Consider the following 26,236-nt stretch of genomic DNA (forward strand, 5'->3'; position numbering starts at 1 on the left):
AATTTTACCTAAATGATTCCCTTGAAGAACATACTCAGGGTATGTTCATAATAACCTCTGCAAATAAAAAACAAAACAAAACAGTTCCTGGAGAACTGGATGAAGTCTTTTGAGTACCCCAAACAATTACAAATGATCTTATAGTTGTATAAGATCATTCAAATGATAAAATATAAGTTCCTTGTCCAAAAGATTAAATGCTTTGAGAAAGAACTCAAATGATCCATTTTACATGGAAAAACTTGAGATAAAGGAAATACACTTAGAATCTTTTACTTTTAATCAATTCTCTATTTGTTATTTTATATAAATCATATATTATTATTATTATTATTATACATATTACATATATTATATAAAATATAACATTCCAGACCCTGAGACTGGGTCAAATTCTTAAAAAATATAAACACGACTACTGATTGTTAAGTGTTGGAAAAAAGTTTTTTGTTTTATTTTATTTTTAAGGAACTAAGTTTTAATGGCAAAATTCCACAACTTACTTGAGATATCCCTCCAGAGAGAGGGCAAGGTAACTGTACCTGACATGGCGTTGACACCAAATGACCAGATTCCACTGTGTCCAACAGGAGCGACAAAACTGGTCCCCACAGGGGCTTGTGCAACAGACCCTCCTTGCCGAATCCGGGCTAGTCTCTCTGTTCCAATGGGGGGAGGTATCTTTCGATCCTGACTGGCATTGCCTCCTTTTGGTTGGCCCAATGCTGGTGGGGCAGAAGTGGCTGAAAGAGGTGAAGATGATCCCGAAGAAACAGATGGAAGAGGAGAGTCACCTGGTGGCAAAATATTTCTCTATTGTTTTATTACATATAAAAACTAATGATAATATGAGAAACCTTGTTGGAAAGATCTATTCCAAAACATAGGTTCTGTAAAGAAAAATTTATAATTTTATAAGATCATTCAAATGAGAATATATAAGTTCTATAAACATTACCCTACACTACCTTCTGCCTATAGGAAGTATAAACAAATAAACTAAAAAAAAAAAAGTCCAGATTTAACTGTACAAGGTTAGAAAAGAAAGCATATTTATTCTTATTCTAGTTCTAAATTATCTTATCAAAATATATATTGTCATATTTTAAATTAACTTAAATGTGGCAATGTTTGCACAGTACCTAGTATATTGTCTTGAAAACAGCTGGTGGCCATCTACATTTATTAGTTGTTTTATTTCTTTTTCCCTTTCTACAGTCCTTTTTTTTTTTCGATAAGGAAGAAAGGTTAAATATTAGCAAAACATCAAAGGATTCAACTCATTGTTTTCTTTCTTAATGGGACTGTCAGGTAATACTGGAATTTTCATTTTCGAAAGGGCCAATACTCACTGTCTACCTCATTAAAAAAAATAAAATCCTGTTCAAGTACTGTTAGAATTTCATCTATTCAAAGTATTGAAATAACTAAGTCAGAATAGAGGTATACTTTAACTTATAAACTGCAATAATGACTAAAGTGTAAATATATAAATAAATGAGGCATCATACCACACTGACCAAACGCATAAATTCAACTTCTTTTCAGACTTAAAAAATTATATTATTTCACAATACTGTTCCCAAATGGTCCTTTTATAAAACTTTTTGAATTACCTCTTTTCTTGATCTAAGTCCTAATGTAAACATTTCTGGCTTGGAAGAGCTTGACCCTTCTCAAGTTTTCCATCCTATAAATCCGTGGTCGGCAAACTGCGGCTCGCGAGCCACATGCGGCTCTTTGGTCCCTTGAGTATGGCTCTTCCACAAAATACCACGGCCTAGGCAAGTCTATTTGGAAGAAGTGGCCTTAGAAGAAGTTTAAGTTTAAAAAATTTGGCTCTGTTGACTAATGAGTTTGCCGACCACTGCTATAAACGACTGACCATTTTGACATGATTGCAATACAAACCTTAGGTATTTACATACTAGTTAGAATGCTAAAGTTACAATATAGTGCTCCCTGAAACAAATGATTTAATAACTTATTCAAGACTTTTTGGGAAGAGTTCCTCTAGGATCCCTACATGAATTTGAGGCGCTTGTCCAAGGATGGGGAGAAAAATGTTGTCTGTTGAAATTAGGAGTTCCAACAGTAGCTGGCCCTTGCAGGAAAACACGTGTCCCTGGTATGCCGGAAAAACTTGTCAGAGGAGCAGAAGAGGAAGATGGGGAGCTGCCTGATGGGTCAATGGATGGTAACCCTGAAATAAAACAGGCCCAAGACATCCAAATTAGCCAAGGCTTTAAAATGGAAAATTCAAGTAATTCCTTTTTAAAAAGGAGAAAGCATGTAGTAAATTTCATAGATCATAGCAAAAATAATCCATTTAGTATGTGCTATATGGCCCAAACCCATTTTTTTCTTGCATTCCAGAAGGATATCACTAAACAGCACTAGACATAGAAAAGTGAGCCCAATGTTTAATAATGGCTAGATAAATCTCAAAGCTTTCACTGGAGGGGACATGAAATGAGTGCATGTTGTGACTATGACTAAGTGCTACCCATCAATAACTTCTGCTCTCCCTTTTGGGGGAAATCTCAAAAGTTCAGCTCTTCATCTATATTATAGTCATTTATATAGAAGAATAACAAAACCTACTAACGTTTCCTTCCTAACAGGGAGGAAAAGCATACTATTTAATTTAATTCCAGTATGCCATCTGAAAAATAAAAACCAGTTACCAACTATATGAAAGTTTTTATCTAGGTTGTGTAAGTTTAAATTAACAGTCTTCTCAAATTCCATTGCTTTCTCTGGAGAAGGTATTTGGGAAAGGGACAAGGATATGGAAAAGGATTATAGTTGCTCATTTCAGGAAAAAGTAGTTAATATACACAAAAAAACTGTCAAAACTTCTTTTAAGTTGGTCTTATTCATATGTTTAAAGTATATAGTTCAGAGGTTTATCTTTAAAGTATATAATTCACAGGATTGTGCGACCATCACAATCAATTTTAGAGCAATTTTGCCTACCCTAAAAGAAACTCTGTATACATTACCTGTCAATCTCCATGGCCCTTTACCCCACCTCTAAGTAGCCACTAATAAACTTTCTATAATATCTCTATAGACTGCCTGTCTAGTCTAGAAATTTCATACAATTGAAATAACACAATATGTGTTTTTTTGTGACTGGCTTCTTTCACTTTGCATACTGTTTTTAAAGTTCATCCATGTTGTAGCATAAATCAGTAGTACTTCCTTTTCTTTTCTTAATCCTCATCTGAGAATATTTTTTCCATTGCTTTTCAGAGAGTGGAAGAGAGAGAGGGCAGGGAAGGAAAGGGAAAAAAAAAAAAAAAAGAGAGAGAGAGAGAAACAATGTAAGAGAGATACACTGATGGGTTACCTCCCACATGTGCCCTAGGTTGGCTGGTGGGACAGTGAACCCAGTGAGCTGGCTGATGATTTAACTACTGAGGACCATCAGCCAGGGCAGTACTTCCTTTCTCTCTATTATATCTGACTAGAGGCCCGGTGCACGAAATTCGTGCATGGGGGGTTGGGGGGGTTCCCCTCAGCCCAGACTGCACCCTCTCCAATCCTGGTCCCCTCAGGAGATGTCCGACTGCCAGTTTAGACCCAATCCTGGGGATTGGGCCTAAACTGGCAGTCGGACATCCCTCTCACAACCTGGGACCGCTGACTCCTAACTGTTCACCTGCCTGCCTGCCTGATTGCCCCTAACTGCCTCTGCCCACCAGCCTGATCGCTCCTAACTGCCTCCCCTGCAGGCCTGGTCATCCCCAACTGCCTCCTTCCCCCCATCGTCAGCCTGGTCACCTCATGCAGCCTGTTGTTCAGTTGTCCATCTGGTCGTCTAGGTTGTGCCAGCCCCTGGCTTTTTATATATTAGGATTATATAGAAATTGGAGGCCCGATGCATGGATTCACGCACCAAGCCAGTTTTGACCTGATTCCTGCAGGGCATGCTAAGGGACCCCACCAGTGAACGAACCCATGTACCAGGCCTCTAGTATGCATATAAGATTTTTGATTAATCTATTCCCACCTTGTGCCCTTCCATCTGAGATTCATCAATCTGCTCCATGTTTCTATGCCTGTGCGCTGAGCATCTGCCTCCTGGAAGTCATTATGCATCATAACTACCAGACAGTTGGCTGGTCACTTAGGCTTTTGTATTATATATAGATTATAATATATTAATACACCAGAGGCCCAGTACACGAAATTTGTGCACTCAGGAAAGAGGTCTCTCAACTGGGCCTGCACCTCTCACAGTTCAGGAGCCCTTGGGGGATATACGATTGCTGGCTTAGGCTCGCTCCAGCAGTCGGACACCCTTAGCACTGCTGTGGAGGTGGGAGAGGCTCCTGCCACTGTAGCTGCACTCACCAGCCATGAGCCTGGCTCCCCATAGGGGGAGTTCACTAATCACCATGTCACAGCGATTGGTTATTCTGCCATTCATTTGATTTGCATATTAGCCTTTTATTATATAGGATTCTGATTATATCTAATGTATTATAATAAAAACAGTATCTCATTATATAGACACTAGAGACCTGATGCATGAAATTTGTGCAGGAGAAGGCCTTCCTTCTCCCAGCTGCCAGCACCGGCTTCTCTCTGGCACCCAGGACCTGGGCTTCCCTCCAGCCGCCAGTAGGCACCCAGGATCTGGGCTTTCCTCGCAGTCCTGGCTTCATCCAGAAGGTCCTCCGGTCTAATTAGCATATTATACTTTTATTATTATAGATATTACTAGAGGCCCAATGCACGAAATTCATGCAAGAGTAGGCCTTTCTTCCCCTGGCGGCCAGCACTGGCTTCCCTCTGGCACCCGGGACCCAGCTTCTCTCCAGCCACTGGCAAGCATTCTGGACTCAGGCTTCCCTTGCAGCCCCGGCTTCATCCAGAAGGTAATCCAGAAGGATGCCCAGTCTAATTAGCACATTATACTTTTATTATTATAGATAGCACATTTTGTTTTTCCACTTATCATTAGTGGCTTGTTTCTACTTTTTGGCTATTATCAATTATGCTGTTATGAACATTTATGTACCAGTTTTTGTGCAGACATTTGTCTTTTCTTAGGTATACCTAGGAGTAGAATTACTAGAACATATGGTAACTGTTTAACTTTTTGAGGAAATGTCAAACTTTTCAGTGGCTGTACCATTTTAACTTTCCACCAGCAGTGTTTGAGGTTTCAAATTTTTCATATTCTTTCTCAACTTCTTATTTTTATTTATAAACTAGGAGAGTAAATTATCCATAGAGAAGAGCACCAGCAAAATAAATAGTACAGGCAATTAAGAAATGTTGACCCCCGAATCTTCTCAAAAGAAGACAGAAGGGAGGCCAAGAGGCACATGAAAACATGCTCAAAGTCACTAATTATCCGAGAGATACAAATCAAAACAACAATGCGGTACCATCTCACACCTGTCAGAATGGCCAACATCAACAAATCAACAAACGACAAGTGTTGGCGAGGTTGCGGAGAAAAAGGAACCCTCGTGCACTGCTGGTGGGAATGCAGACTGGTGCAACCACTGTGGAGAACAGTATGGAGCTTCCTCAAAAAAATGAAAATGGAACTCCCATTTGACCCAGTAATCCCACTCCTAGGAATATATCCCAAGAAACTAGAAACACCAATCAGAAAGGATATATGCAACCCTATGTTCATAGCAGCACAATTCACAATAGCTAGGATTTGGAAACAGCCTAGGTGCCCATCAGCAGATGATTGGATCAAAAAGCTTTGATACATCTACACAATGAAATATTATGCTGCCATAAAAAAGAAGGAATTCTCATCATTTGCAGCAACCTGGATGGAATTGGAGAACATCATGCTGAGTGAAATAAGCCAGTCAATGAAAGAGAAACACCACATGACCTCACTCATTTATGGATAATAAAGAACATTATAAACTGATGAACCAAAAGATAGATATAGAGACAGTAAAGCAACAAGCAGGCTGTCAAATTACAGCGGGGAAGGTAGGGAGATCTGGGGGAGATAAGAGATCAACTGAAGGACTTGTATACATGCATATAAGTACAAAACTCTGGGGAGGGAAGGCATATATGAGGGGGGGAGGGCAATGGTATATGTACATAGATAATAATTTAATAAAAAAATTATATAAAAAAAGAAATGTTGACCCCAGATCAAGGATTAATGCTTGCTTTTGAGTTATTATTTTAATTAGCAATAAATTATTTTGATATTATGGATCTGAATAATTCAGGACCCAAAAACAAACTAAATACATGATTTCCTTTACTCCCCCACTCTCCCCCAGATGTTCATAATCTGTACATTTTCTGGCATGTAGTATGTGAAGTCCAAAGGGCTCAAACACTGGAAAATTAGAATTCTGCAGTCCAACTCTGGCTAAGGTACTATATAAATTCAAATATTAGTAGCAGTCAAGTCAAGAATTAATAATGCTTTCTATCACAGCCTAAGCATTGGCAATGAATTCTATTGAGAAGAAGATACAACAGGTACAGCCTTCTGAAAAGACAAGTAAATGAAACATATCAGAAATGAAAGCTAAGGCTCTACCATATCCATAAACTCACAAATTTTAAACAACATAGATCAATTCATAGTTAGCAAAAAGGAAGGATGGAGTATGTGACAGTTTTCCAACTGAAGTAAAAATGTTAAGTGGCAGTAATTTTTACCCCTATTCTATGCCTGCCACAGTTACTAATTTGTTTTTCAGAATAGTGCAGATTGGAGTGAAATTTGGCTCTTAGAATCTAAAAAATAGATTCTGGCTTTCCAAGTATCTCCAAGTCAACACTGGGCTTATATCTTTCTATATTTCTTATAACTCCTCAGCAACTAATTTCTGATTTTGAAGAATGAATTTCTGGTCTTTTTAAAATAAAGAAAAATGAATGGATTCATTCAACCAGCTCCATCTAATGTAAATAGCAGAGTATTATTAAACAACATCGTTTAATATTTGGTCTGAACACCCAAGACTGAAAACAAAGAATGAAAATCATGGACTGGAGCCTAAACACCTTTGTAACTCAAACTTTTTAAATCTGAGAAACGTAAGCTATCGCTATGATTTAAAAAGTCTGTAAACTTGGGAGTCCCTGAAATATCCTATAAATCTTGTTTTATTAATATCATCTTATACCAATTCTAAGAAAATGGATTGACACACGGTCACTGCTATGAGGGACAGAGAGATCAGATAAAGAGCATAAGGCAGCTCGTCATATGTGAGTGATTTACTTACACCTACTTTTTTGCCCAATCAGCAGTCATTAAAGGGTCTTTACTATTTATGACACATTCTCATTTCTTTAAGATTATGCAATATCATGTATAAATAAATACTTCATTATTATGTTAGAATATTAGAATATGCTGTCAGAGCCCCAACCTGAGCTGCAGTGATAGTTAAAACTTACCAGCTGGACTAGTAGAAACTCGCTGGGAAGGTGGTCTGAAGCCAGGTGCCTTGGAGTTGTCAGGGTGCACATTTTCCAAGTGTCCAAGTACAGAGTTATTTAGGAACGCTGACTGAACAGTGAAAGAGGCATCTGCAGCAACTCGTGAGGACAGTGGAGCATCTCCCCATCCCTGGTTAGCTGGCACCTGACTACTCTCAAAAAGACTACTGAAGTGATTGAAAAGTGTGGCTGGGCCAAATGTCGGTGGCAACGTTTTATTTGCTGGGTTAATGTGCATCTGAGAACCATTCATAATGTTCATGGCTGAAGAAAGCTGCACTGCAGCTGGTGGGCCTTGAGGTGGTGTTAAAGGAACTGGATTTGTAACAAAAATAGACTGGGGATCCTGGTGTATAGTTGCATTTGGAACCACTGAGTAAAAGGAACCTCGGGGCTGCATTCGATGAGAAACTCGAGGTGCTGGTACAGCTAATTGAGGTAAATTATTGTTATCCTGATTATCAGCAGCAACCAATCTTGGTGATGCCAAAGTCAATGGAGTAGGTTCTGAATTAGATGCAAATGGCATTGACGCAGAACTTAATTCAGACACATTGGATGGCTGTGCCTCCTCCTGTGTGTTGTTAGAAGGCGTGGGACTGTTGGATGGGTGAGTTTCTGGAGCTCCTGGCGTGTTACTGGCAGAGCTATTGCAGCTATTTGCAGATGAAGATGGCGTACCCAGGTTTGCCACGGGTTGGTCCTGTGTGGACACTTTCTCTTTTGGGGGTGGCATGGCAGAGAAAGACTCCGTCTTTTGTGAAGAAAGTTGTGCTTGAGGAGCACTTGCAGGTAGAAATGTGGTGGGAACTTGTCCACTAGTGACCGGCGCAGAGGAAACTGAAGGCAGGGAACTACAAGTGCTTGTCACAGAAGAAATCACTGTTGCTGGAGAACTTGTCTTAGGCACACAGGCAAACAACTGCTTTCTGACTGACGAAGGAGTCCGGGTGTTAGTCACGCACAGTTGCTGACTGGCAGCAACTACAGAAGAGACAGTGATAGGACAACTGGCAGTGGCTAGTGCAGCAGACTCAGAGGGTAAAACAGTACCATTCTGGTTAGGGAGACGGCCTGCAGAATTATGCTTGGGGGAGCTATTTGCGTTGCCAGGATTCACAGGTCTCACTGGGAATGGTCCCCAAGTGTTAGGAGAGGGTGAAAAGGTTCCTCCAAACTGGGCCATGGGTAAGCGAGGATGCCTAATCTGTTGCATAGTCTGAGCAGCCAGGAGAGCAAAATGAGGGTGGGGATAGGCTAAGGGTAGAGAAACTGGGAAAGAAGAACGTACATTTGTTGGAACGTTCTTGTTAAGTTTATTAGTGGCCTGGAACGTAGACAATGTTGTTGCCTGTGAAGTTACGAGAGCTGGAGCACCTAAGGGAAACGCGTTTTTACTGGAAGCTGCTGTGGTGCCTACTCCAGAGGAGAAGTTTGCATGGAGGGACTTGGTGCTGGTAGGTGTTCTGATATGATTTTTAGGAATCAAGTCTTCCAGTTCCTTAGCAGGATCTTGAATAAGTGCATTGATAAGTTGAACTGCATATCGTGTTGATTCTGTACCACCCCTGGAGAAAAAACAAAAAAACAAAAACAAGATAAAAAACAAAACAAAACAAAACAAACAGGTAATCTTTGCCATGAAAGAAAATTCTATATTCTACTATAACTAACAAAAGTATGCTTCTAATAAAATTTATTTCCACACAGAACTAGCAATATACATTTTCTACAATTACCTTATTGTGATCATTCTCTCCCCATTCTTATCTTTTTGTTTATCCACATCAATATGGGCACCAGTAACATCTTGTATTGCAGTGATGTTGCACCCTCCTCTTCCCATTATCCTGGAAACCACTGAAGCTGGAACAGATAATTTCTTTGACCTAAAAAATGAAGATTAAACATAAGCTTAAGTGTTCAAATTTGCCTGAAATGTCACATCAGCTAAACTGCAGTGAGTGACCATACATTTTATTCTTTCTAAATTAAAATAATGCATGCCATATTGTTAAACTTCATACTGAAAAACATAGGCTAGCTTATCAATATCAACAACTTATATTTAGCAATCCTATATAATAAAAGGCTAATATGCAAATAGACTAAGCGGTGGAACAACCGAACAATCAGTTACTCTGACATGCACTGACCACTAGGGGGTGTGTGTGGAACATGGCAGGCATAGGTTGCGGCGGGATGGTGAAGTAGGTGAGCCTTGGTGCCAGACCAACGTGGGGCGCCAGTCACTGTCATTGGGGCAAGTCTCTGGTGGTTACTGAAAATTCTTTGCTTCCATATGCTGTGGTCCTGCCCAGCGCTTGCACCTGCAGCCAGCACTGGAGCCACCTCTTGCATCCACTGCCAGTGCCTGGCATCTGTCCTGATCACTTGGCGCCATCAGTAGGTGCGAGTGGCGGCTGCCAGAGCCCTGATCGCCCGAGGGCTTCTCCACCTCCTCCTGCTCCTGAGGGGCGATTGGGCAGCAGCTGCTGCTTGCACCTTTTGATGGCACCAGCCCCACTCGCATCCACTGCTGGCACTGGCCCCAATCACTCGGTGCAAGTGGGGCCGGTGCCATCAGCCCATAGGAGTGGCGGCAGTGGGGGCGGGGCTGCTGGCAGACAGGGAACTGGGGGCCGCAGCGGGAGGGGCTGGGCAGGGACATGGAAGATGAGCTGAGACCCACCCCTGTGCCTACAACGGCTGTGTGACCCAGTTCTTTTCAAGGTGCACGAATTTGTATACCGAGCCCCTAGTAAAGAATAAATCCTCAGATTTGAATTACATAAAAAGCAATTCACAGGTGGAGCCTGGGACTTCCACTTGTGTATAAGGAAAATGGTTGCCAAAAAGAAGACAAAAGGCTGATAATGAGATCTGACAAGATGGCCCAATAGCCCTGAAGGATTATCAAAGAAACCCAGTGTTTGCTGGCACAACCAGATGAGAATAACACCCATTATTTTCAGGTGGTCATTGTACACCTTAGGATTCCCCCTTTGAGGGAGGGACCTTTAAACTTGAACCACTCCTTCCAAAAGAATACCCAATGGCAGCTCCTAAGTAATAAAAAAATATTATTTTAATGTAGACAAGTTGGGAAGAATATATTTAGATATTTTGAAAGCTAGAGCATGAAGTAGGCTGTATGCCATGAATAATACTTAAATCAATCTGACCACGTGTGCATCCTATCTCCTGTTTTGACAAGACTTCTTCCTTTTTTGTTTGCATTCATGGACATAAAAGCTTGGAAATATTACAGAATAAAAGCCCAGAAACTTTAGTCCTTTGGTGATTAAATACACATCCATCAAATCTATGTCTGTCCTGTTGTAAAATGTGAACAGAGGCTAGAAGTATCATCTGGATTGTGTATGACGTTTAAAAGCAGTGACTTCTCTCTGCTTTCATTCATTTCACCATCATGGCTTAAGTATAAGGCAGCGTGAAGGTACTTGTCAGTGTTAGCTGCAGGGGTGTTTTTCTTTCTTTTCTTTGAGGAGGAAGGTAGTTTTAATTTCATAGGCTCCTTTCCCCCTTTTTATGATGATCTAATTGCATTAAAAGCAGCTAATCAGTTCTTTAGAATATGTTATAAATAGATAAGCTTGATGTCTGAATCAAAATGGGATCATTAAACAAACATCATAGCCCTAATAACAATGTGATTTGCTGTCAAGTGTAGAATATTCCATTTAAGAAGAAGCTTGTGCCGAAACCGGTTTGGCTCAGTGGATAGAGCATTGGCCTGCAGACTGAAAAGTCCCGGGTTCGATTCCGGTCAAGGGCATGTACCTTGGTTGTGGGCACATCCCCAGTAGAGGAGCAAGAGGCAGCTGATCGATGATTCTCTCTCATCGATGTTTCTAACTCTCTATCCCTCTCTCTTCCTCTCTGTAAAAAAATCAATAAAATATATTAAAAAAAAAAAAAGAAGAAGAAGAAGAAGAAGCTTGTGGCCATTTTGTAAACTGTAAATCTTAGGTGTTTTTTTTTAAATTTTGTTTTAATAAAATATTTTTTGCTATTCTAATGCCAATGTTTGTTCTTTCCTATAAAATATGCATGCAAAATTTATACAGTTCTTCTAATTTTGCTTTAGCCTACAGTTGAAAACAATAACTACATTCAAATTATTCATTAATTAATTGGTCTATGTAAGTTAAAAAGATAAGACTAATTCTTCTTACCTTCGTACAACTTCTTTCCACCCTTCTTCTCTTTTTTGCCCCCTTTTAGGGCTAGTCAGATTCAGCTTTATGTTTGGAGAGTTTAATGGCAATGACACTGACTTGTAGCTTGTTGATAAAGAATTAGAATTCATTTCACCTTCAGGTCTGAGAAGAGAGATATATCAAATCCAATAAAAGATCAATTTTAAGTTAGAAAATCAAGATATTATTATGGAAAAAATTATGCTGAAATACTTGAATTAAAATTTGGCACATCAAATTATCAACAATTCAGAAAAATAGAAATAGGACAGAGTCCAACATCTATTTTAGAATAAAAATGGATTCGGTTTTTATACTTTTATAGTCAAAAGTTGTACTATCCTATATAATAAAACCCTAATATGCAAATCGACCAAACAGTGGAATGACCGGAGGAAAGACCAGTCGCTCTGATGTGCACTGACCATCAGTGGGCAGATGCTCAATGCCAGAGCTGCCCCCTGGTGGTCAGTGCGCTCCCACAGGGGGAGTGCTGCTCAGCCAGAAGCCAGGCTCATGGCTGAAGAGTATGGCAGCCGTGGCAGGAGCCTCTCCTGCCTCCGCTGTAGGCAGGCAGTAAGGAGCAAGAGGTTCCAGACTGCGAGAGCCCCAACCTGCGAGACAGCAGGCGGACATCCCCTGAGGAGTCCCAGGCTATGAGAGGGTGCAGGCAGGGTTGAAGGGACACCCTCCTCCCAGTGCACAAATTTTGTGCACCAGGCCTCTAGTAATCAATAAAAGTGACATAGTGAAAATCAAGATATTGCTAATATTTTCAACTTCAGAATGAAATCATAATTTTTTTAAATAATCTCATTTTATAACTAGCACGTTAGGACATTGATAAATTTCACTTTTGAATACTGAAGACAATGAGGTGGATTTAAAACTTTAACACAACTTACCCCTGAAAAATAACCTCAAATTATTATGCCAAGCATGAAAAGACAACAAGTGGATGTGGAGTTAACATATTAGAAAAATTTACCGTGTTTGAGTTTTAGAAGTGGCAGTACTTGTTTTTTCTTCTTGGGAATGGAGTAGCAGTGAGGGGTATCTCCTATCACCAGAGGAATTCACATCCATACTGAAGTTTAATTCTTGGCTTTTACCACCACTGCTACTCTCACTGTTGCAGTCTGTGCTGTCCAAGTTATCTGAATCACTGTTCCCTCCTGCACCACCGCCTCTGGGTTCTCCATTTATTTTATTTTTGTCTGCCTTTTGCTGTGTTAAGGTTATATGTTGTTCTGGTAATATTAAAGGTGCAGTGAGAGGAGTCTCTTTTGTTTTGTTCTTCTTATTTTTCCTGTTGGTGCTGGGGGTTGTCACCACATTAGCCCTTTTTTTCCCAAACGCGTTTGTGAATGTTGCAGATGTTGCAGAGATTCCAATTGTGGTGGTGGTGGTTGCACTAGGAGGCTCTATGGGAACTTCTTGCTCCACTGAAATTATCAAAAAGGATAAAATTCACATTGAGAGCCACAGATCTCAAAATAAATTATTACATATATAGCTGTAACATTTCATAATAATTTAGTCCTTTACTCATGTTTTCCTTACACCTGTATTTACTAGCAAATAAAGAAATCTTGCCCTCGCCAGTTTTGCTCAGTGGTTAGAGTGTCAGCCCGAGGACTGAAGGGTCTTGGGTTTGATTCTAGTCAAGGATTTGTATCTCGGTTGCAGGCTCGATTCCTGGACTGGGTTGGGGCGTGTGCAGGAGGCAACCAATAGAGTTGTCTCTCATATTGATGTTTCTCTCACTGTCTCTCCCCCACCCCTCCACTCTCTCTAAAAATCAATGGAAAAAATATCCTCAGGTGAGGATTAACAAAACAAACAAAAAAGAAATCTTTACTGTTATTAGAACAAATATACTGTATCTGTTCTAATGTCTAAATTGGTATAAACCATTTATACAGCTAACACTTTTAAGATCTGAAATGTTAGTCTTATGAACTAACCAAAAATCACAAAATAGTTTGAATTTAGAAATATTTTCAAATAGGATTTTAGAATTAGAATTCAAATACAGCAAGATTATTTGCTTACTACAAGCACTCTATAATAAACAACTCTTTGAGACTAATAAACCATAGTGCTGTAGAGCTCTGAACCTTAGTAAAAAATTTACTGTTGAACTTACTCAATTTATATGTTTGTCTCCCTCCCTTCTGTTTCTTTATATCACCTTACAATGTAAAATGTTTAGAAATATTTACTATAAGAGTCAATTGTCAATTTCAGATTAAAGTAATTGAATATTTAACTAGAATTAATTACATCAAAGGCATTCAAAATGAAGTCGCTAAATACAGGAGAATTTTATCACTAATTTCTCACCATCTTCATCATTTTCCTCTTCATCTTCATCCTCTGGTAGTTCTGAATTCTCCTTAGGTTTGTTTTCTTCATCTTCTTCCTGCTTCCTTTTCTGTTCCTCTTTTTTCTTTTTTCTCTTTTCTTTTCTTTTCTCTCTTTTAGCTGCAAGAGCCTGCTTTCTGCTCTCCTCTCTTGACTGAAATAAAGATGTATCACATTATCAACAAAGCAATAGTTTAAAATAAAGAATGAAATGCTATTTTTGTTTATGATAGGAGGAGTTTCCCACGAATATCAGTTTCAAAACATATTTATAAAAGCAACAAAAGAAAAAAAACAAAACGACATCATGAGAAATAAAAGGTTTTGTACTTCAAAAGAACCATCAAGAAAGTACAAAGACAACCCTTAAAAAGGTAAAAAATTTTCAAATCATACATCTGGCAAGGGATTTATATCAAGTATACGGTTGTCTTCCCTTATCCATAGTTTCGTTTTTTGCAGTTTCAGATTTTTGCATATGGCCTGCAAAGCCTAAAATATTTACTATGTGGCATTTTATAGAAAAAATTTGCCAATCTCCTATGTTAATAAGAAAGGGAGGACTGAAAGAAAATACTGTATTTTCAATTAAAAATCATTTCATCACTCTGCTGCCATAAATCCAATTGGCTATTCAGGGAATTGCTGACCATGTATGTGCTTGGGTAGTTATAAAAAAAATAAAATAAATTAGGATGGGACCTGGCTGTCATCTAACTTCAAAGCTTTATTCAAAGCTTTATTTAAAACTAGAGGCTGGGGGGGGGGGGGTTCCCCTCAGCCCCACCTGTGTCCTCTCACAGTATGGGACCCCTTGGGGGATGTCCCCCTGCTGGCTTAGGCCTGCTCTCCAGGAAATTGGGCCTAAGCTGAAAGTCAGACATCCCTCTGGCAGCCTGGGAGCCCTCGGCAGATGTCAGACTAACAGCTTAGAACCGCTTCCCAGGCGCCTAACATACTTAGCACTGCCACAGAGATGAGAGAGGCTCCCACCATCTTCACTGCACTGGCCAGCCATCAGCTGACTTCTGGCTGAGCGGCAGCTCCTGCAATAAGTGTCTGACCCCTGGTGTTCAGTATGCATCATAGCGACCAGTTGTTTTGCCATTAGGGTCAATTTGTATATTACCCTTTTATTATATAGGAGGTTGAAGACAGTGTATTTTCTTCTTATTTTAACTGTAATCAAGTTTATCACGGAGGTACTAAAATTTATTTAATTCCCTAATTATTAAGACTTTAAGGTTTACAGTTTTCTCCCTATTATAAGCAATACAACAATGAATAACCTTATATACATTCACATCTTTGAGCATTTGTATATAAAATTTCTATAAGTGGAATGACTAGAATAAGGTTATTTACTTTTTTAATTGATTAATTTGTAAAATACCTGTTAATAGTTATACTAATTTATACCATACATAAAGAAATCATACTAGAGTGCTAATTTCTCTATACATTTATCCTCAACAGCTATTACCAGACCTTTAAATTTTAACAGTCTGGTAAAAAAAAACTTAAATCACTCTTTTATTGTGCATTTCTTTATTTATGAAATTAGCATTCTCCATCTATTTATTAACCACCTATATTTATTTTTCTGTGACTCATTCCTTATTCTGAGCAACTTCTCTTTTTCTCATTGATTTGTAAGGATTCTTTCCTTCCGTTTTTAGCTTACAAGTTTTGTTTTGTAATTTTTAAAAATATATATTTTATTGATTTAACACAGAGAGGAAGGGAGAGAGATAGAGAGCTAGAAATGTTAATGAGAGAGAAACATTGACCAGTTGCCTCCTGCACACCCCCCACCAGGGATGTGCCTTCAATCAATGTACATACCCTTGACCGGAATCGAACCTGGGACCCCTCAGTCCACAGACCGATGCTCTATCCACTGAGCTAAACCGGATTCGGCTGTTTTGTAATTTTTAAACTAAGAACTGGTGTCAAAATTTTAGCATTTTCCAAGATTATTGTATTTTTTTTCTTTATTTAATCAACAAAATATTTTCTTTTTTTAAAAATTTATTTATTTTTTAAAATATATTTTATTGATTTTACACAGAGAGGAATTGAGAGGGATAGAGAGTTAGAAACATCGATGAGAGATAAACATCGACCAGCTGCCTCTTGCACACCTCCCACTGGGGATGTGCCTGCAACCAAGGTACGTGCCCTTGACCGGAATCGAACCCCGGACCTTTCAGTCCGCAGGTCGACGCTCTATCCACTGAGCCAAACTGGTTTCGGCTAATCAACAAAATATTTTCAAGTTAAGCTATCTCTTGCATTCCTAGAATGACTATTTTATCATGGAGTTTGTTCTTTTAATATAAGTTCTGGATTTAATAACATCATTTCCCTGGTAAGCAGACTGAGCCTCACAAAAGTGATCTTGTTTATTTAACTTTTTCCATTTTACCACACACCCTAGGCTACTTGACACTTAGTCTTTGAGGATCTAATAAACCACTTATAGCCCACATCTTTTTTTTTTTTTTTTACTAGCCCACATCTTATAAGAAACAAATGATTTCCAATTTTTACTAAACTTTTTCTTAGACTAACATTAAAACCACTTGGGCAGTAAGTATCATTTGGTAAATTGTGATTTGCTTGAAAACGAGATCTCACTTATATGGTTCAAAATATTTTTTACGAATGATAGGTTCAAATGAAAAATTATGATGTTTTGATAATCTATTAATCATTTCCTTTGAAAAATATTTTGTTCAAATTATTGGTTTATAGGTGGCAAATTTACCCTAGATTTTCAACAATTTCTATAAGGAAAATTATTTTTCCCACTCACCTTTTCCAGATCAAGTTCTTTTAAAAGAATACTTGCATTCTTGTTTGCTTCTGCAGCCTGTTGGTCTTTAGCCTTAACAATTGTCTCAACACATTGATGACATTTTTTCAACAGTTCCTATAGTGAAAAATGGAAGTATTTCAATGTAGGAAATAAAATGAGCTGATTAGCATACCAAAATCCAGGGCTTAATTCAAATAAATTATATTATCCTTTGAGTCTAGTCATGAATCAATCTTTAATTAAAATAAGGAACTACTCCCTAAAAACTTTGTATGTTTTTAGAAAACTTTCTAAATTGGGCTAATGATCTAGTAATATATTTTTGCTGCAGTCACTGTAATTATGGTTCAGAAGAGTAAGGAAATCATTTATCAGAGGTATTATACCCATTCTCTATTTACAAATGGAGAAACTAAAGCATAGTAAGATAAGGTGGTTAGTCTCACAGAGGATAAAAGAACAGGTTCATAACTGTACATTTTGGCACATAATTCCACAAAAAACAAAAATGTGCTCCAAGAGCATATTAAACCTACCTTATCTGTAATTGTTGCTATGTATCTCATGCATTCTATATCAGAAGGGAACTGATTGACTTCTTTCACCAAATATTGAACAACTTTTACATGACCCTGTAAAGAGTACAACAGAAAATACACCAAAAAATCTCTTAAAATTTTCCCTATATGCTTAAAAACTTAAAAGTAAAAAGTATAGTAATAATTTCAGATAGTTTATTAAATTACAAATTGAAATTATAAAAATAAAACCAGCTCTAAGTGGTTTGGCTCAGTGGCTAGAGCGTCGGCTTGCGAACTGAAGGGTCCCAGGTTCGATTCCAGTCAAGGGCATATACCTTGGTTACAGGCACATCCCCAGCAGGAGGTGTGCAGGAGGCAGCTGACTGATGTTTCTCTCTCATCAATGTTTCTAACTCTACCATCTCCCTTCCTCTCTGTAAAAAATCAACAAAATATATTTTTTAAAAATAAAATAAAATTAGTGTTGAGTTTATAAACAGAAAAAGATAAGTACCACATGCTCAGGAATATATGGTGGACTAAAAGATATTTCTCCTGAATTTAATATGCCCATTTCCCATGGAAAGTAGAAAAGTTTTTGTAAATTAGTCCTAAAAACAAAGAGGATGTTCTAGATTCCAAAGCATTATTTTTGCTCTCACCTTACTAAACCAGGTAGACTGTCCACATTTATCTGAGTCCTATAAGTTGACTCTAGAAAAAACACTTTCTAAATGTCATTATCAGAGGTTGAATAATTTATAATCAATTCTACTATAACGAAACTTGCATAGATTCCACTCTTATTAAGGTTTTAAGACATCCTCAAAAATTGGTCTGATAGTGACACAAAACAGAAAAGTGGTTGCCTTCAAAGCAGTCAATTAATTGAACAAAGGCATGATGAAACTTCCTAAAATGATGGAAGTTATTTTATATCTTTACTAGAGGCCTGGTGTATGAAATTGCTGAAGTGTAGTGAGCCGAGGGGAAGGAAAGCATAAATGACTGGTCTGGGGAGGCTGGCATGAGCCATACCTACAGGGCTTTGTAAAACATGTTAAGTCGTTTATATAGTTTATCATAAAGGCAACAGGAGGGCTTTAAAAAAATATAACAGATAAGTGAGCCTTTATATATTTATAATAATTTTTTATGAAAGAGTCCACTCATTTTTGTTCCTCCTGAGGTAGAGAAGACATCCATCTGTATATAATATCTGACCTTAAATGTAATGTTTTATGTACAATGACATAATAAAACTAGTCTAGACACCAGTTAATCTAATAAAATTGTTTTTAGTGAACTAACATATAACTATTAGATTTGGCCACAAAAAGTGAAAACATAGCAATTATTTGTATATAGATTTATAGTCATTTACCCAAGGTCAATTTATCTTTCTTATATGGTTTTAACATAGAATTGATTTAAAATTATTGAATTTTAACCCCCCCTCACCCATATCAAATTACCTTCCGAAATGCTGACATAAGAGGTGTGATTTTCCGGTTATCTGCTGCATCCACATCAGCACCTGCTTGCACCAGCAACTGCACCACATCAAAATGACCACCATTGGATGCCAACCAAAGTGGTGTGTTTCCCTTCTTGTTATGAACATCAATATGGGCTCCCCTATAAAATCAAAAGATGTGAATGTAGTTTGTTTCCTATGAGAAGAGGCAAACTTTTTCTGTTTTTCTCTATTTGTCTTTTATCTGTTACAAAATACCATGTAAACAATCTGTTCTTTAAAATGTCAATAAAGTAGAACAATTTATTAGCTTTAATGGCTCTGGAAAGTGAAAGTAGAAAGCTATATATATATATATATATATATATATATATATATATAAAATTTACTCACCTACTAATCAGGAGCTCACAAAATTTATAGTGACCTTTGTCTGCTGCTATTGTTAAAGCAGTATCTCTTGAGGAAGGCACAGGGGGGGCATTAACATCTGCTCCTTTATCAAGGAGAACTCTTCCAACCTCGGCATACCCTCCAGAAGCAGCTTCCATTAAAGGGGTAAGACCAGTCTGTAAGACCAAAAATTATTCAAGTAAATTAAAATAATTTTTTAAAAGGCTAAAACAATTGACTTGTGTTTTCTATTTCTTATTTTCTCTCATAAAACGCTAATATTCGCAATCTTTAATTTCATTAAACAGCAAGTAAAAATTGTTATTCAATTAGACAAGCTAGATTGAATTAATTTATATGATCACATGCTAAATTAAAACAAAGAGAACAATTTTATACCTTCTATACTGTTATAAATTTACGCATGAGACCTTAACTTCTCTACATAACAAATAAAGGTATTAAAAATGAATAAAAAGTAAGTAAAGTACAATGTTCAATGAGAAAACTTTTTTAGATAACACTTTATCGAGAATTCAGTTTGCTAAATATCTCAGGGTAAATTCTTTCAATCCTATTCAAACTTAGGTAAAATAGATTGAAATGTCATATATTTTATTCATGTCTTTTGTTCATGACATTTTTGCCAAAAGATATTTCCTATTGGTATTATTTCTAAAGTAATATGATTTATCTAGAACTTCTAATAATCAAGTGGGTCACATGGAGTATCTATAATATGAAAAGATAAACTGGATAGCAGGAAAGGTTCATTTCTCTTTGTGCAATGAAAAGTTTTAATGAAATTCAGGGAGAAAAAATGAGATTTTCATTGAAACCCTTCCAATTTGAAATGAATACCAGCTTAGCCATTGTCTGATTATTAAGAATTTTACACAAGTTATATATTTCTAGAGTTCTAAGTACCTAATAGTTCTAAGCCAAAAAAAATGAATTCAAAACACTGACATACTATTACTTTCTGAATGCTAAATAGTCATGAAATTGTCAGAATCTGTCATGGTCAGATTAGATTTTAGCTATCTTAAATTTATAATCTATGCAGTAATTTTAAAAAAAGTTGATTTCAGAGAAAGGAAGGGAAAGAGAGAGAAACATCAGTGTGAGAGAGAAACACTGATTATGATTAGTTGCCTCCCACACACACCCTAATCTGGGATTGAACCCACAACCTGGGTATGTGCCTCAGCAGGGAATTGAACCTGCTACTTTTGGTGTACGGGATGATGCTCCAACCAACTGAACCACAATGGCTAAGGCTGCGCAGCAATTTTTGGGATTGGGGTTTTTACCATTAGTAAGCACATGCCTTATTAAGGCACTTGCCTCTTTAAAAGTCTATTATTAATGAGCTCTATAAAATAATCTTACTACTTAAAAATATCTTACTACAAAATAATATTACTATGGTACATTCAAAAGTGGCACATTGGAGGATTAAGAGAACCACTCAAACCTGAGATTGAAAAAAAATACTGATTCTATTTTCTTCACTATTAATAAAAGTCATGAATAGTGATAATATGTTATTGACCACTGTATAGCACAATTCTCCAATATTGCATTGGGACATCAGTTTTAACTTATGACAATTTAAAACAGCACATCAATTTGAGCTGAAATGCCATTCTTTTTCTACTAGAAATATATCTGACGAAGTTGACAAATTATAAAGTGCTTACCTTTGCTCTATGCTCAACATTGGCTTTTCGGTCCAGAAGCAAACTCACTACTTCTGCTCGACCTTGAAAACAGGCCAAGGTGAGAGCTGTGTTCCGATTGGTCTCTATTTGGGCGTTAATGTCTGAACCCATATCAAGCAACAATTTCACTGCAGGAACATGTCCATTCATTGCAGCCAACATCAGGGGAGAGATACCTAGTTTACTCCCAGTCCTCAGGGGGGAAATTAGAAAAATAAAATGTGTTACCTGTTGTTTTTTAGAAAGCATAGAGAACATAAAAGATGAAAACATTTCAGTAAAAAGAAACAAATGAATGATTTTGTTTAGACTAATAATTAGAAATAGAAAAATTCCACAATTTAAAACATAATCCTGAGAGTTATAAATTTCCAACTATACATACAAAGTACTTTAAAAACAGTCACCTTAGTTGAAATAATCTGTGATTATTTATAAGCACATTACAGGAAGAACTGTTAGCTCTTGTAAATTTAATACTATCTTAATTAAAAATGGTGTCTATCTAAATATTTAGGGGAAGACACTTATTCTAAATAGTAACTTAATAATCATGAGTAAAAAACCAGATAGGAAATAGATACCTTGAATTAATTTCTGCCCCAGCATTAAGCAGAATCTTAATGATATTAACATATCCTCCAGATGCAGCTAGACTCAGTGGTGTATAATCAGACACATTCCTATGTTCTTTATTTGCACCTCGAGCCAGCAACAAGTCTACCACCTACAAAGTAAAATATGAACAGAGAATTCCAGTTTACACAGGGTTTAACATATAATTAATTAGGCTTTGTATATTCAAATATCAACATTAGAGAAATGGATTCAATTTTACATCAAGAAATTCAAAGGTTTGAAATCCCAATTGTACTGAAATTACAAATTACTCTTTCTATTTGTCAATTGTTGAGTAACCATTGCATTTCATATGTGTGGTTCACTCATCATAAGCATATTTAAAATATAAAATAAAATATTTACAAAGTGAAAATTAACATTAACACACCTCCTGACGTCCACCAGAACATGCCAATGAAAGTGGAGTATCCTTAGTCCGTTCAGATTGTGCTTCTATATCTCCACCTTTATCCAAAAGGATTTCAACAACTCCAACATGTCCTGCTGTTGCCGCCAGGATGAGTGGTGTGAAGCCTAAATCAGAAAATAAAAATCTCAAACCAATTTGTTATTTTTACTTATTAAGCTACTGCATTTATTTCTTGATTATTTTAGTAGGGAGTCTTTAGGACAGATTCGTATAAGCATTTAACATAAAACTGCTCTAGCCTCTAATTTCTTTGTGACAAAATTCCATAAACATCTATAAAAAGAAAATGTTAAGTCAAAGATAACTATTATAGTTTATACTCATAGTGAACTTTGAAACCTCTGCATGCTCAACTTTTGGATTAAGGAGAAAGGAAGTCTGTATTTCACTGATAATTTACAGTTGAATTTCTGGAGAATAATTAGGCTCTGTAGATGAATAAATCCGAATTCCAAATTGAAATATGCTTCACCATCTTTTCACTAAGACAGTCTAGAAACTACTTATTGACAGTGAAAAAACTTGATGTAACTACACTCAGACATACATTCATTTATTTATTTATAACTGACCTGAGAGAGGGAGGAAGGGAGACAGAAATACTGATGTGAGACATAAAGATCAGTTGCCTCCCACACACATCCCAACTGGGGATTGAACCCACAACCTAAATATGTGCCGACTAGGAATCCAACCCATGACCTTCAGTACATAGGATGATGCTCTAACCAACTGAGCCACACTGGCCAGGGTCAGACTTTAATTTTGACTGACATTCCTTACCTTTTTTGTCTCTGTGTTCAATTTTAGCATCTCGTGCAATGAGTACAGATACGAGTTCTTCATGGCCACCTGCACAAGCTAACGTTAATGCTGTGTCGTGATTGCTCTCAGTCTAGAAGGGGGAAAAATAAATTAGATTTTGTTTTTTTACAATGGGGTTATCAATTGAAGAGCAACATTTTCACAATGAATATAAAATGATAATTTTCCTTTCTAAACAAAGAAAATAAAAATGTGCAAAATAAGTTTAAATAAAGCAATATACTCACATGTGCATCAATGTCAACTGAGGGATAGACAGGGGGCAATGACTGGGAAGCCACATTGCTTGGAGACTGTGAACAGGGTTCAGGTGTAAGACATTCTGTGGTCTGAGAGGAACTGTTTGAACCAGTAGGCACTCTGCTACTCACAGCTGAAAAACAATATCCATATTGCTGAATTCTACTAAAAAGAGTAAAGTCATTTATAATATACAAAAAATACAGAAAATATAAAATTCTGTATTAGTAATATTAATATAATGTAGTAATTAAATCCCAAGCTTTACAGTCAGATGAACCTATGTTTGAATCCCCTACTGACTTTCTGATAATAGGTAAGTATAAACCTCTTGGAGTCTCAATTTTTCTAAGGTGTAAAATGTAAAATGTACAATGCCTGCCTTGTAAGGTTGTTAGAAAGACTACTTAGAATAATGCAGGTAAAATACTTAGTACAGTGTCTGTTACTGAGTGCAAAGTAACGAATGGTAGCCTTTTACATTGTTAATAGAGAAAAAAAGTTTCCTTTAAAAAAATAAAGCCTTTTTTAATTTATAAAAGGCAATTAAATATCCTGAGAACAATGCAAAAAAAAGAGAACAAGTTAGAATATTTATCCCATTAATAGCAGAGAGCATGTTTTGTTTTGTTTTTTTTAATTCAGTATTTGCTTTGAAAATTTGCCACAATGAATCAATGTCTGAAAATCAAACTATTTTTAAAACGAACATTGGAACTTCTATTTTGGATCTCAAAATCTGGTGTTTGGAAACTTTGTTAATTGAAAAGACACATTTATGTCTACATATTTCTTACATTTCATTGGAGATGAAGTTTGCCTCATACAGAGAGAAATAGGACTTATCTTAAAGGGATGCTGTGAATTGTCTGTGAGATAATTTATAAAAACATTTAACACGGTATTTAGCATATAGTAAATACTCAATAAATGTAATTATCAGATAGATAATCAGAACTTTCAGTTCTATTATTCACTAATTTGAATTACCACTTAGGGAAAAAAACTCAGAAAAACACACAATCATCAATAATATGGAAAAAGACAACAAAGTTCAGTATTGTCAATAAACAAACTTTTATCACCCAGAATGAAAATCAATAAAAAAAACTCATGGATCTTAAAGGGAACTATAAGCATTTCAAATGTTAGAGAATGTTCTCTCTAGAATTTTGATAGGACTCCAATCACTTGCTAAGGTGTTCACAAGTGTGAATGACTCAGTTTAGTAAACTACTTTTAAGAATAACAAATTTTAAAAATGTTAAGATATGTTTTCATATGAGCTGTCCTCCCCCTCAATATATATAAAATTATCTTGGCAATAGAATTTCTTCAGATTGTCACCACATAAGTATACATAATTTAAACTATCCATTTACAAATAGGAATGATTATTATATATATTTATTTCACCTATAAGAACATGCAAATGAAGAAAAGTTTTAAAATTTTTATCATTTAATGAAATAAAAGCAGATATTAATTTATTATCCCTCCTCAAAATAGTTGACATACGTAGAAAATGGTTCTAGTAAACAAGATTCTAAAGATGATACATAGTGCCTTTATAATAAAATTTTTACAGTGGTCTCATAATTATTAACATACATCTTATTAAAGAATTACTTTTTAATCATTATTAATTTTACTTATTCATGTTATCTCTTGTTATATGAAAAACAAACATTTAAAAATTTTTAAACATTTGACTATAGAGTGCTGTGCCAGAATGTGATGTTATTAAAAAAAAAAAGACTTCTTTACAGAGTTGACTTTAAAAAATACTTTTTTGCATTTAAAAACTATATGACAAAAAATGTGTTGTCACATCAACTACTGTACATTTTCTACAACATTATTCTACAAACATTTTTCTACCTTGCAATAATGACAATCAGCAATATTTCATAGAAGTAACTTTAATAGGATTAATTACATACAAAAGTTATAAAGATAATACTAGAAAGAAGCAAAAATTTAAAGGTACATGTGAAATAAAGGTTTTATTAAGATAAATTTACACCAAGGTAAGATTCATAAATCTTAAACTGTTTCCTACCTCTGAACAAAATGTCTCTCAAAATGACTATAATTACTATCACAAATGTCACTATATAATTCAAATTAAATTTATGCACTATCCCAAAAAGGTGATAAAAGAACTAAGGGTAATATTCTACCTAATTCTTTATAAAATTTAAGACAGTTTTGTAGGCAATATAGAAGATGATAATAATAAACTTTGCTATATAAACACCTCAGATACTAGGTGTACATAAGCCTTGTTGTAAGGTTTTAATAAATTAAATCACTATAAATTGTTTTATTTAAAAATAACTATTAGTTTCATATAAATAAATAAAAATCTATAAATAAAATATTAACATCTATGAAAAAATTATTATTTAAAGGCATTTTATTGAAAGTGCCCTAAAAATAAGAGTTTCCTAATTACTTATTCTTAAGCCACATTGACTACCACTGTATTGTTTAAAGCAAAATACTTTTGAATTGAAATGTTACAAAGAGCCTATTAATATGCCAAAAGCAGTAACAATGTGCTAAAGTCACAAAAATACATTAGACCTTATATGCACATCAAATCTTAATACAAAATAAGAAAATGTTATTTAATAGAATTTAGAAGTTTTGAGAAAATAATATCTTTAAGATAAATTTAGAAGTTCAAGTTGAATCAGAGCAAGCATATTACGTCTGTGGTTCTTAAACCTGCACTGACTCTTGTTATTTACTAGCAACTTAATTTCCACAAGCCTCAGGTTATTAAAAGAAAAACAGGTGGGAAAAGTACCTATTTTATAGGATTATTATAAATAGCTCACAAAATAATGTACATAAGCATTTAGCACAGAGCTTAGTGCATGGTAAGGCCTCAATAAATTGAACAGATATTAGTTAATTTTTAGCCAATGTTTCTTATATATTCATAATGAGATTTTTACTAATGTTTCTAAAATTGCTCAATGGTCAAAGCAATACCTTGGTTCTAGACATTTGAATCATGTAAAACTGAAAGCTGGACATGAGAATCGCTTGTTGTTATGCTAAACTGTCAAAGTCCAATATTTTCCGAAGAAAAGGACTTGAAGAACCATACTCCCAAACAAGA

General features: G+C 36.1%; 1 protein-coding gene across 5 annotated transcripts in view; it reads right to left on the reverse strand.

Moving 5' to 3' along the window:
* The window catches only part of LOC311623135 (ankyrin repeat and KH domain-containing protein 1), a gene marked incomplete at its 3' end in the record, with an annotated part of 113,716 nt that overhangs the window by 5,315 nt on the left and 82,165 nt on the right, over positions 1 to 26,236 (reverse strand). For 3 of the 5 annotated variants that reach the window (XM_084884921.1, XM_084884925.1, XM_084884922.1), the window contains 16 exons: positions 23,091 to 23,236; positions 22,822 to 22,933; positions 21,997 to 22,142; positions 21,572 to 21,714; positions 20,967 to 21,180; positions 19,264 to 19,439; positions 18,869 to 19,031; positions 17,409 to 17,504; positions 16,870 to 16,986; positions 14,031 to 14,205; positions 12,673 to 13,129; positions 11,661 to 11,807; positions 9,201 to 9,350; positions 7,420 to 9,029; positions 2,027 to 2,203; positions 543 to 794 (listed from right to left, as the gene is read on the reverse strand). In XM_084884921.1, coding sequence (XP_084741047.1) covers positions 543 to 794; positions 2,027 to 2,203; positions 7,420 to 9,029; positions 9,201 to 9,350; positions 11,661 to 11,807; positions 12,673 to 13,129; positions 14,031 to 14,205; positions 16,870 to 16,986; positions 17,409 to 17,504; positions 18,869 to 19,031; positions 19,264 to 19,439; positions 20,967 to 21,180; positions 21,572 to 21,714; positions 21,997 to 22,142; positions 22,822 to 22,933; positions 23,091 to 23,236 — 4,281 coding nt within the window. The remainder of the gene's footprint in view (positions 1 to 542; positions 795 to 2,026; positions 2,204 to 7,419; positions 9,030 to 9,200; positions 9,351 to 11,660; positions 11,808 to 12,672; positions 13,130 to 14,030; positions 14,206 to 16,869; positions 16,987 to 17,408; positions 17,505 to 18,868; positions 19,032 to 19,263; positions 19,440 to 20,966; positions 21,181 to 21,571; positions 21,715 to 21,996; positions 22,143 to 22,821; positions 22,934 to 23,090; positions 23,237 to 26,236) is intronic. The other 2 variants (XM_084884924.1, XM_084884923.1) reach the window with 1 other exon arrangement.

The sequence above is a fragment of the Pipistrellus hanaki genome (genome assembly GCF_964339955.1).
Source record: "Pipistrellus hanaki genome assembly, chromosome: 5".
Taxonomy (NCBI): domain Eukaryota; kingdom Metazoa; phylum Chordata; class Mammalia; order Chiroptera; family Vespertilionidae; genus Pipistrellus; species Pipistrellus hanaki.